Source organism: Rhipicephalus microplus, chromosome 10 (genome assembly GCF_043290135.1).
Source record: "Rhipicephalus microplus isolate Deutch F79 chromosome 10, USDA_Rmic, whole genome shotgun sequence".
Taxonomy (NCBI): Eukaryota; Metazoa; Arthropoda; class Arachnida; order Ixodida; family Ixodidae; genus Rhipicephalus; species Rhipicephalus microplus.
In genome coordinates this window covers 2,044,024-2,057,067 of record NC_134709.1, presented here as the reverse complement: position 1 = coordinate 2,057,067, position 13,044 = coordinate 2,044,024, and the positions used below count along the sequence as shown (strand labels likewise).

At 45.6% G+C, this 13,044-nt stretch overlaps 1 protein-coding gene across 1 annotated transcript in view; it reads left to right on the top strand.

Moving 5' to 3' along the window:
* Window positions 1-13,044, top strand: part of g (adaptor-related protein complex 3, delta 1 subunit-like garnet) — a 330,226-nt gene that overhangs the window by 117,568 nt on the left and 199,614 nt on the right. Inside the window, exons 14-15 of the mRNA XM_075875995.1 lie at window positions 10,334-10,460; window positions 11,456-11,559. Coding sequence (XP_075732110.1) covers window positions 10,334-10,460; window positions 11,456-11,559 — 231 coding nt within the window. The remainder of the gene's footprint in view (window positions 1-10,333; window positions 10,461-11,455; window positions 11,560-13,044) is intronic.

Here is a 13,044-nt window from a genome sequence, read left to right as displayed (position 1 = left end):
TACAGATCAGGGGCCACCTTTCCCTTTTACATTTCATTTGTGCCGCGCTAATACAAGCTATGTTCATGGATAACCAGCTCGCCCGAGCCACAATACTTTTGAACTGATAACTCAGTAACAAACGGCGCACATGAGCAAATCCAAACTGGCTGTAGCTCAGTTTGAATTCGTTGCTAGCCCTAAGTCAATTTGGCGTCAACAATAGAATGTTCTTACAATTAATTGCGTTCTGACTTGTTGCCCTTTTCTGTGTCCACGTTTAGTTGAGTCGTTTGTCATTGACGAGCTGCTCCAATTGTTACTTTCGCCGTCAGTTGATCCTGCCGAACAAACCAGTCGTCCTCTTCACTGGTGTTCGGGTCTTTGCTGGGCTAGGCTTGGGTCGTCATGGACTCCCCCTACTGTTGTGTTAATGCGATAGTGTTAGAGAGCTCGTGTAGCAGAAATTTTGCCATCGACGTCGGCCCCGTTAGTTGTGAGTGAAAAATCATCCATAAGCGAAAAAGCTCGTTACAGAGATCGCTGTGGGAGACCGCTACTTGTCCACGCGTGCGCGCACGATCACACTGAGAAAGCTGCGCATTCGAAGGGAAAAGGAAAAAAGTATTCAAGGTCACGAGGTGCAAGTGACATTGTTTCTTTGCTCCTGCCACCCCTCCCTGCTTAGCTTCCAGCGCTTTCATGGGGATGAGAGAAGAGAAAATGCAATTGCAGCATGCGACAAACCTTTTGTAACTCAACTCGCACTGGATGGATTCTCAAAATTTTTGCGGCATTGAATTGTGAGGAAATAAGCTTGTCTAGTGAATTCATTCCATGGTTGCTTGGAGAAGTGTATCAGGGCCCCTTTAACGTGTTTTTTTGGACAGGTGTCGTGACGAAAACGAGCCCATTTGGCGATTTCTAGGCGCATTCGGAGGCCTCAAACTACGTCGAAAAAGGTCGGGATAGTGCAGCCATTGCCGCTGAAAACACAGAAACTTTCAAACAGCTCTAAATATAGACAACTATGTCCATCTCGTGGAAAACATATGATGCCTCTCCTGAGGCGTTAGTCAAGCAAACAGCAAACGCTAAATAATGTGCTGCCATCTGTGAGGCATTATGAGACTCTTTATGGCCTCCCAGTGGCGAGCGCGCGGCGTTTATCTTGGAGGCCGTGCGACTCTTGCTTTAGATCAAAAACCTGTATGTACCATTCGTGCGTGCTGGTACAATCTACTGTGTGCGTGTGTGTGTGTGTGTACATGCGGGTGTGTGTAACATGACACATTAATAAGTATGCACTGAGCGGTTGAAGGGCCTACTAGGGGCCGGATTTCATCATTGCGTTCAATTCTTAAAGGTGAAGCTTAAGGGTCCCCCAATTTATCATTCTGCTGGCTGGTGTGGGCCGCTACCAAACCGGCGCGAAGTGGGATATCTGCAAGTCCACCTGAAACTGCTGGGCAATGGCACGGAAAGTCTGGGCAGCCTCGCTTGGAAATCCCCCCGAGGTCGACGGCCACTTCCCGGGCCTCTCTCGTCGACATCCTTCAGAACCGGGCGGCTAAGTTGCTCTCGTTGCTGTAGCAATGCTGCTTTCCCACATCTTCGCAGCTCGGAGACCCGACGCACATTGCCAGCTCATCCTCTGGTATTTTTTATTCCGGCTCAGGTCGCATGCCACGAAGCTTTCTCTGAGCAATCTCCTGCGACGATGTGGTTGGTGCGCGAGCCCTCCGTTGACTTTTTCTCCTCGTGCACCGTTGTCGCGGTTCCATGTTTGGCATGTGCCTCTTCTTTACTCATCACATTGGGCTCCCTTTTGAAGAGTTTTTTCTCAAAAAGCTGCTGATTTTCGTTCTCCATATGATGCAACCTTGTATCTTGCTCTTCTCTCTTGGCCTTTCTCTTTCCACGTTCCGTTGACCTCACCGCCCACTTATTCACCACTCACTGCACTTTTTTGTTCACAAAGTTCGTGGTCCGTAACACCTTTATCCTCAATCTCCGCAATACTGTGTCACACTCTCCTAATGCTATTCCACTTGCTAATTTTCCGACGTCTTTTTACAAATTGAATTACAGTCGAATTTCATTATTTCGAACACGCCTAATTCGAACTTCCAGTTAATTCGAACTCACGATGAGGGCCCGTCGAAGCTATGTGTATTCCAATGGGCGAAAACGCCCGGTAATTCGAATGCCCAAGCACTTACGACGGTTAATTCGAACATACCGCGCTCCGAAAATGCTCTCAGCACCCCGCCCAATTTCGCCTAGGCACCTCCGACACATCAACGCTTCCCGCGAATGAAATGAAAAGGGAAAGAGAAGGCTGCGGTGGAATGTTCTTCCTTATAAAATGCCGATCTACGACGCACTCGTGTCACGCTTCTCCCTTATCCTTCCCTGCCACGTATAGACCCTCTTCCTTCCAACGCCCTGTGCAAAGAGAGAGAGAGAGAGAAAAAAAAAGAAAGCTGTCGCTAGGTTGAATGATTGTGTGGTTGAAGGAAAGGATAAAGGCACTATCTTTGCAGCCCTTACAGGAGCACATCTTTGCGCCTTAAGGGGGGAAAAGTCTTTCACGCGCCGGTGCCACGCTTCCCCCTTTCCCTTCCCTGCCACGTAACCCTTCTCTATTCAACGATGTGCGCGCGAAGAGAGCCAAAAAAAAAAAAAAAAGCTGCCGTGGAGTGTTGGTTTTTTCTCAAACACCGATCAGCTTCTCTCCGCATGGAGATGCTCCTCCTTTCTCGTCACGTGCTGGCCATGCTGCGGCTGTGTGGCGGAGAGCAGGAAGGTCGGCTATGCAGCAGTCGTTGTCGTCTTCAGAAAGTGTCGGTGCTGGACATTTTCGTGCGCAACTTCTCTTGCCAAGAGAATGCTTAAGTCGAAGTAGAAATGCTTTGCAAGCTGCTTGCGAAATTGATTGACTCACTGCAAGGCAAACGAGTGCAGACGTGCATTACCAATTACTTCAATTATAACGGATGTCCTGTGATTTGTAAATAAATGTAAGTCTTCTTAAACTTCCCCCTCGTGTGTTAGCTCAATGCACATGCGCCACTGCATGGAGAGCCCTCCGTTTATTTAGCTTTCATTAATTCGAACTTCTTTTAGTTCGAACTAAATTTCGGGCCTCTTCGAGTTCAAATTATTGAGATTCGACTGTATATCTTTGCGTATTCCCGGCCAAAATGCCTTCCTGGTCAATTCCAGGCTCTTTGAATCTCCATGACAACAGTGATGTTCAAGGCACTCTAGCTTACTAGCTTCATAGTACTTTATTTTATCTTGATACCTTTCTCTTCTTTGTTGATCTCCAATTCTGTTTAGTGGGTATCTCAGGGTTCTATCCCTTCTCAGCTCTTTTGCAAGTTCCTCTGAAGGTACACCTAACCGCTGAAGAGTTGCCCCTTTCATCTCTGTACGCCCTTTACTATTTCTGCTACTTTCTCTACTATTTGCGTTACCTTGGCTCTATTTTGCCTTCTCGTTTGTTGTGCCCTGTTCTGCTCGTTTGGCCTTGACATCTTTCCTCACTGGGTCGTCAACCTCTTGCACACCTGACCTATTAAGTGTGAATACACTTTATAAGCGACCCCAAACCATCCACCGCCATCGGCGGCGTCGGCAGTCTTCTCTCTATCTTTAAAAGAAAGAGGACTTGGCCGGCCGCAGCGCGACGCTCTACCGAATAAGCCACGGACGCGACGCTGATATCGGTGTCAGTAACGTGCCTTATACCCCCTCCCCCTTCGCTCGCTCCTCCGCTCTCCTCGCTCGCTGCAGCTGCGCGCGCACCCCTCTCTCTCGCGCGCCCGCCTTCTCTCTGTCTCCCGTCAAGAGCGGGTCATGAGGGGGAGTAAAGTTAAAATCCGTTGGCATTCGCCATTGAGTTAACGTAAACTCCCCCGTGTGATCAAATTGCGATTCCCAGGAACCATTACACCATAAAGGCACCATAGTGTGATTAATAAATATAATAGTACGAATTAATAAATACCCCCTCATAGCATCACCCCGTGTATTCGCACTTAACCATGTTCACCCTCGGGGAAATGCTTGGGAGTTTTTTTCTTAAAACAACATTGGACAAGGGATCTTCCATGCATTTGGCAACGATCTGTCCCAAAAATATGGAGTGTCTAACCTTATCCTGGCCTCAGGTAATGTCATCCTTGTTCCATCTGCAAAGATTACTGTTCCGCTTCTACCTGTGAAATCTTTCCAATTTACAATACTCTTCCTCACTAAAACTGTATCTGCACCAGAGTCTCTTAACATGGCTACTCGTTTGCCATTTACTTTACAGTCTGCTACTGGCACATTACCACCTGTCAACATCTCTCTCACCCTGCTAACAATTTCTGTTTTCTCTTCTGACCTGACTGCACATGCCGTGTTATCCAGAGGTCTATTCCTGCACTCACTAGCTTTGTGCCCTCTTTTCCGACATAGTTGGCGTACTGCTGGTGTTTCTTGACTACTCCTCACTTGGCAGTTCACCGCTATGTGTCCTGGTCGACTACACAGGAAACACCGTTGCTGTGTCCTTATTTTGCTCCTTGGCATCTCCTTCCTAGCATCTTTCTCGGGGTTTTCACTGTCCCCTTTCTCTAGATTTCTTATCCCTTGAGCCTCTAGGAACTGGTCAACATGTCTTGCCATTTTCTCTACTGTGCCCACCTTTCTCTCCTTCAAAAATATTGCCAGCTTACTGCTGTAATGGTTGAGGAATCGCTCATAAGCTATATTATTGTCACAGGGTTGTGACGTGGCCGAAGACAGGAGACTTTGTGTTGGAATTTAACTGTTTATTTGGCTGAACCTGTGCCAGGTAAACGGAAAGTCCGATTACAGTAGCAGTCTTGGACTGACAGCGGCAAACGGAGCATCGGCCGTCAATCAACTACTGACAAGCGGCGAAGCGCGTCAGCATTTCTACTCTTGCCGTCGAATGTTCTAGCGTTATCGCTGGCAGTGGCGTAGGTTCCAGAATAACCTGTACAGTTCGCAGAGTAGGAGTGATCTTATCGAAATGATCTACTACAGTCCGGAAGCTTCTCGAAAACTGCAAGCGCGGTTTGCGCTGAGAATTGTGTAGTGTTTTGGGACGATAACAGAACTTGGGAAATGGAACGTGGCATTATCGTGGACACTTTCGTAAGTTTTTTCTGTGTGTGAGAGCTTCATCGAGCGATCAAAATAATTGTTCAGGCGGCACACAAACTGCTTGCCAGTTTCGGAGATCTCAAGCTTACATTGTCAAATCTTTTAGCGAAACCCTTCAACAGTTAGCTTGAAACGCTCCAGTGAAGCTTTCTTTACAAGATCATAGACTTTTGTGCAGGCATACGACTGTGCACACTCAACTCCTCCCCCACAAGACACAAACTCAAGGCACTGGCCCACTCACTCTTCTCCCAGCCGTGCCCTACCACAATACTCTCGAAGGGATAGAAATAAGCATCCAAATCGTCTCTTTGCTCGTCAAAAGGTGTGATCAACTTGTGCGGGCAAATCTGTTTAGGCCTGGGAGTAGGCGAGCTGCCCAACGCCGATGTGGGCGTACTCGCAGCACTGGCGTCATTGCGTGAACAAGCTGGAGCTGGAGTATTTCCATCTCGCGCTCATGCTGTCTGCGCTCGTGCTGTTTGAATATCTATTCATGCTCTTCGCATGCTCTCTCTTGTTCCCTCTGGAATGTGGTTCCTTGCGCTCTGCCTCGTGTTCCTTTTCTTCATGCGCTAGCTCTCGTTCGTGTTCTTTCTGCAGATTCTGGAAGCTCGTAAGTGTCTCCTCCTTGGTCATCCCTAAGTCTTTGGCCACGGCCGTCAACTTCTTGTAATCCATCCTGCAACCCCTGACGATAACGTGACTGCGCCGCACAAGGGAAGAATCCTGGCAGAGGCTCGCCAATTACTGTCACGTTAATTCATCTTTGGAACGCTTGCGAAGGATAGTTTTGAGAGAAACGGGAGATGGGTGGGGCAAGACGCACACTTTATCACCCAAAACAAACAAGAACAATACACAGAATTCACATGAAAACACTCAACAGCTCAATAACACTCAGTAACTCAATAACAATCAATAACTCAATAGCAACCAACGTACTTGAGCAAACCCAAACTGACAGTAGCTCAGTCTAAATCTGTTGCTAGTCCTAGTCGCTAGCCCTAAACTAATATTCCTGCCACACTGGATGTTTTAATGTCATTTGAACTGAATGAATTGAACTGCTACACAGCGATATCTAATGTCATTAAAATTGAATGAGTTCGAAAAACACATTCGCCATCGCACTAGCACAGAGTGTATACTCTCAACCCCGTTGACTACTTGGAAACTGGTGCTTAGCATTCTCAATTTGAGAAGAAATAATGCAAACATGCTAATAATTTTGAGTTTTTTCAAAGGGGTCGTGAAATGCTCGCTCTAAAACGACAATGCGAAACCACCGGCGTCCACACGCACTATCTAGGCGACGTCGTCATAAGCAATGCTCTGCCTATCGAGGAACGCGGAACTCTTCGGTATTTGCGAATGCATGCAATTGGGACACCCGTCAGCATCTTTGCCATACGCAATCGGCGATAACTTCAACTCTCCAGCTGACGTCATATTAAGCAGTGTTCATGTGTTACGCAGATCGGGTATGGCAGACGCTGATGAGCAAAGAGACTCTCGACATGTCTTTTAAAATAAGTAGCTTACGCTTTCTATCACTCTACATTTACCTTACTCAATTTTCTGGCTTTTTTTCTCCAAATTATTGAGATTGGTATCACGAACAAATGACATTACTTTTTCTAGTGGAGGGCCACCTCATATCGAATGACATTCGTTGCATCGAATGACCTTCAAACCAAATGACATTAACACCTCTGGTGTGACAGGGGTATAATATGGCATCAACAATGGAATGTATTTACAGTTCTTCACATTGCGACTTGTTACCCTTTGCTGTGTCGACGTTTAGCCGAGTCCTTCGTCATTGATAGGCTGCTCTACTTCTTACGGTCGCCGTGGGTTGATCCCGCCAAACGAACCACTCGTCCATATCGCCGGTGTTCTGGTCTTCGTTGGTCTTTGCTGGGCTAAGCTTAGCTTTTCATGCACTCCCCTGCTGACATGTCCATTCTGCTGACTTGTGTGGGCTGCTACCATCCCGGTGCAAAGTGGGATGGCTGCTAGTCCTGCTGGGTAAGGGTGCGGCAAGTCCGGGCAGCCTTGCTCGTAACCCCTGAGGTCGAAAGCCACTTCCCGGGCTTCTCATGCCGAAATCCTTCAGAACCAGGCGACTTTGCTGCTTTCGTCGCTGTAGTAACACTGGTTTCCCACGTCTTCACAGCTTGGAGCCCCAACGCACAGTGCCAGCTTCTCCTCTGAATTTTTTCATCTTGGCTCGGGTCACGTGCCACGAGCCTTTCTCTGACCAATCTCCCGCGTTGATGTGGCTGGTGTGCGTTCCCTCGAGTGACTTTTTCCTCGTCGTGCATCGTCGCTGCGCTTCCGCGTTTGGCAAGTGCCTCGTGCCTCTCCTTGTATCATAGACATCTCATATAGTAGACAAGAAATGCTGCCCTGAACAAGCCTTTTATGAAGGGGTTTTACTATATTACGTTATATAACCCCGCAGTGAAGCCATCTTTAAGTTTTTCCTTACTAATGAACTAAAGGAATAAAAATATAGGATTGAATAAATTATTGAAAGAATAGTATCATTTTATTTAGGGAAAGGACTAACAATTGAGCTGAAAAAAGTTTTTGGTGACTTTGGCATTTTTTTTTTTCCTTTGGTTGTGAAAGGCTTGAGTTGAGGGCATTAAATTAACCATGACACTTTGTCTTGTCAATCTAATACTGATTTACAGAAACTTTTTTATGCAACCATAGTACGTGGGGTATGTATACCATCACATCTTTCTCTCACAAAAACGGCTTTTTTTTTTGTTAAACACCTGCCTTCATAGTGAATAATGACAATGAAAAAGAGCTAACTGTTGTAGTGACATGATGGTGGCTTCATCACATCCAAGGTTGCAGGCATGCAGCTTGCGCTGAAAGATTAACAAGAACTTGTGATTTTATTGCTAGGCCTCGCAAACATAGCAGCAGCCGCGTGTTCTAGCCTCGGGATCAACTTTCAGAAGCATCACTTAATCATTTGTGGTTTGTACGAAACGCAATCCAGCCAGGTCAATTGTATTTTTTATGGCAGATTCGAAATTCTCACGCGGAGTTAGTGTAGAAAAATTTACATATGCTTACGTCCCACTTTTGAATTGTACATAATTGGCCTTCCTTTTCATCCATCTTAATTTTGAACAAGGATCCTGTTTAGGAACTAGGACATCCGTTTTGCTTTGTATGAATTTCCGCTTTTCACAATGCACAAAGTTTAGACATCTTTACTTACAAGAACTACAGTTCTTTGTAACATGAAAATGGGGGAGAGTTGGTGATACAGCATGGTGAAAGAAGGCACCACACTAAGACGAAAACAATAAGAAGAAAGACGTACAATGCTTGTTAAGCTTTGTGTGTCCTTAATAACTGTGCAACGTGTTTTTTTTTTTCCTAATTATCTCTGTGTCGGTGTTGCGCTGTGGTTCACCATACAATTCGTTTATCGTGGCTGCAGCGGTTGCATTTTCTGTGATTGTGAAAATGCCAGAGGCCTTTGTTCACAGATATAGGTGCAAGAAAACACCAGGCGATTGAATTTTCTAGAGCACTCTAATATGGCATACCTCGTAATAATATCAGTGTTTTGCACGCAACACCCCACCAGTTTTGTTACGTTATAGTCATGCCACATTATGAGTGTGCTAAGCTGCTTGTGCTTACTCGCAAGAGTGATAGCATCGCATGCCTTTTTGGTGATCACAGGATGTATTAGCTTGGGTGGAAAGATCATTGATTGATGAATAAGATGTACTGCACATCAGATGGCAAAGTGAAGACAAGTATGTGGGCATGTGACCAACATGCAGTTAGTTACCCATGTTATCACATTCCCTACCTCCTCGGTCGTATCTGTAGGGTTGGACAGGATAGCAATGCTGAGTAGACTGGCAGAAAGAAGTCTTGTTCGACTTGAATGGCTGGCTCAGGGGACACTTTGAAGGATGGAAACAGTTCTTTGTTCAGCGGGATCCTCCTGTGATATTTATAAGTGGTTATAACAGAAGAAAAGAAAAGAAAGGTGCCGACCCGTAACTGTCTCTCCTTACGAGGACACCTCAACAGGTCAGCAGAGGAATGGGATATGGGGAATAAAAGATATAGGGAAAAAGAAGGAGGGATAAAAAGAATAGAAAGAAAATAGACGGAGAAGAAGCCATCCAGCCAACGAGAGAGAAAAAGAAGGAGATAGGAAAGTGGGGATCCGGTCGAAGCAGTCCAAGGGCGGGGTGCCACAATGCGAGAGCTGCACGGCTTCAGGAGACCGCGGAGGGCGAACCAGTCGGCGGGAGCTACGCTGAAGTCGGAGATCGCGAGGGCACAACCGTCCAGCTTGAAATCCTTGAAATCCGCTGAACATGCTGTGGCCTAGTATGGGATTGTAATGGCTGCTGTTGAAGGGATTTGCATTCCTGATGGGTATTTGGTAAGTGTTCTGTCACAGAACAGAGGTGGAACAGAATGAGGGGACGAAAGGAAATATACGCAGGGGATTGGTCAGGACCGGCACAGGATTGGTTGAGGCTTGTTTGACACTCCAGCTGTAAGAATGGATGCTGAACGAGCACAGGATGGGCAAAGGGCCTGTTTTGTCAATAGAATGAATGCAAAATGGTTTACGGACAACTTGAATTGGATCAAAACGTTTGCACTTTGTCCTGAAGAATCGAATCATTCTGTTTGTGCCTGGCTTACCCGAATCTCGTGCCGATAGTTCACGTGAGTCACCACCGAATGACTCGTCAAATTGTGACACCACCTACCATCAAATCAAGAGATCACTACAAATTAGTCATTTCATTTTTAAGCCTCTTTGCTGAAAAACAATGCCTACCAGTATTGAGGTTCAGTTAGAATAATTCTGTATTTCTTCATGTGTCGAAACATTTCTGGATTCTTTCAGCTTGCCTATTGGCTGTCTGTGCCCTCTCATCCCCTCGTTCCATCCCTCCTCCGTTCTGTGACAGAATGCTTAGAAAATACACCCTTATGTCTACAGCTCGAGATCACATTGTGTTTGCAAAAGTTTGCTACATAGGCTGATGGTGATGGTTGTTCTTAGGATGTAATTTGTGAACATACCTTGCAACTAAGCACAAATAACAAAGCAAGATTGAAGTGGTGGAACATGAGAGACACTGCTTGGGTGCAGGTATGTCAGTGTGCTGGTGGAGCTGACCCGGATTGAAGGGACCAAGCATGGCCTCACCATCGCATCCCAGATGCTGGACGTGGCTGTTCGAGTGCAAGCGGTCCGGGCCTTTAGCGTCTCTCAAATGGTGGGTCCTGACAAGCATTACGCTCCAGCCTTAGAGCAAAGCTCTCAGGACAGCATTTGGGAGCCAAATTGAGTGTGGCCAGAGTTATTCAATCATACCAGTTGCGAAACTGCATTCCAAAACCTGGACACGCAATTGGCCCTATTTTGCGGGAGTTAGTGGACTGTTGCGCCATCTTGGAGCGACGCAAAACAAAATAATGCAATTAATAGCTGATGTGCTGATCAACAGTTGCCGCAACAGTCTGCACACTCTCGACACCGGGGCCATTTTCATGTCGGGGTTTTGACACATAGAGCCTCTGGGGAGTTTCGCAACTTGTATGATCGAATAACTATGGAGTGTCGCTGGGTCACACTCGGGGAAAACGTAGCATTGTCAAAGGAGAATTTTGCACTAGCGGTGTTAGAAACAGCGAGGTCGGTTGATCTTCGGGACGTCTATCTTGGCTGATGGTGTCTTTTCATGGCGTAGACGAAGTAAATTTGAACCACAATCTGTCACAGACCATGCAAGAATGTACAAACTGCAGAGATTAAACTACTGTGTGAAGCTAGCTGTGGGACCTTTCATTGCATGTACTTTGCTCGGCTGCGCGAACAATCTTGGTTGTTGTTTCCTTTTCTTTTTGTTTTATTGTGTGCATTTTTATTTGTTGTACCAGTGCCTTTTTCTTTGTTATTAGGCGCATTTATTGTTTTTTTTTCATTCAGAAACGTTTACGGACCTATGTCATTACCCTTTTTATTGCATTAGTTAGCTTAGTTATGATGTTCCAGTGAGAATTGCCTGGTGAATATTTTCCTGTTTTGTGCTTTTTATCTTATATTTGCCAAGTCGGGGATGCGGACCCTGTCAAGCCTTATCAACGACTTGCCCACCATGCTTCATTGAGTGTCTTTGAGGCTGAAAATAAAATATTGATTGGTTGATTGATTGATTGATTTGGAAGGTGTATATTGCGAAGTAACAGGCTCCTCCGGTGGTGGTTTCAGGCTGTGCTGCTGGACAACACGCATCTGCTGATGGGCAGTGGCCAGCGAAACAGCATTTGTGAAGTGCTTTATGCGGCCGCTTGGATCTGCGGAGAATACTCTGAGTAAGTTCCTTTTCTTCTTGTTGTAATTTGTGAAGGGCCTGAGCAAGCCTGAAAACATTCCTAAAAGTTCTATATGGATTGCAACAAAACTCGCTCAATTTTTGCATACACTCAAACCTCATTATAGCAAAGTTGCATATTACACGAAGATAAGTTCTTTACATCCGAAAATATGTTATAAAGGTACATTCCTAACACTGTGTCTATTGCTAGACTATTCTTCATTTACTTCGTTATAACCGATATTTTGTTATATCGAGGTTCGTTACATGGAGGTTTGAGTGTATTTGTGTGCTCATTTTAAATTTACAATTTTTTTCTCAGTGAAATATGTGCTGTTTTGAGAGTTTGCCGAAATGGAGCCGGTCGCAAAGTAATTGAGCATATTATAATGACCTGGAACGAATACAGAACTCAACAAAACAATAGCACACGCTCTAAGCCTATGTGAACAAAAGTTGTGGTTCATTGAATTTGTGACTGAAATTTAAGCATGACGTTGGCTCATAGACAAATATTCAACATATCATAACTTTTATTCAAATGAGTTTAGAACATTTGTTCTTGTTTTTCGAACACTGTACTGACACGGCCGTTCGATCTCTCTCTTTGGTGTGACCTGCCGAGTCGTTTCTCGAACAAAAAAGTGGGCGTGAAAGGAAAAGTTGACTGGCCGACCACGACAGGGGGTGAGGGTGCTGCCCATCGGTGAAGTAATCGCACTTGCACTTGCTTGCACCGCGCTTGCGAAGGGGTAATCTCACTCATCCTCTCTATTTTGTGATAGTCGTATCCTGCCGTCATTCGGTCAGCATATGATACCATTTCGTTCTTCCATACTGCTGTTATGAACAAGCTACTGGGTATATTCCTGGCCAGCAGGCTGTAGTTCGTAGCAGCAGGGTAGAAAACATACTCAGACATTTTTGAAAACCACTTTTTCACGAAGCCGTCAGTTTGTCACATCTTGGAACGTTTGAGTGATAAATTGTAAATTTTCTATGTGTGACAATTTATAAAGAATGATTACTTATAACTGTCTGATTCTTATTATATATATTATGAAGTCTGACTGCTGCCTGACTGTAGATGCAAGCGGTGGCCTGAACGAAGCTCCAGGGGGTAGAGCGGGCTGCGGGAAGTCAGAGGACCGAAAATCCACCTCCATCACGTAAGGAGTCTTCGTAGTCATGGCTGCGTCAGCGTTTATTTGAGGAAAGACCTCGCAAAATGAACGGGCAGAGCCAATACACAGACGATGGCGATGATGGTGAACCAGATTTGCAATGAGGACAAAGAGACAAGCGCATGATTGTGATTGTGATCATGCAGGGATGAGGACGATGTAAGTAACAAATGCCCACAATATATATTGTAACGCGGACTGAAAGAGCAAAGAAGAAGAAGAGGTAGGATGCCCTCGAATGCGTGACACTGCTGCCTGAAAATAGGAGTGTCCAAGTTCTCTTTCGTTATAAGAAAATT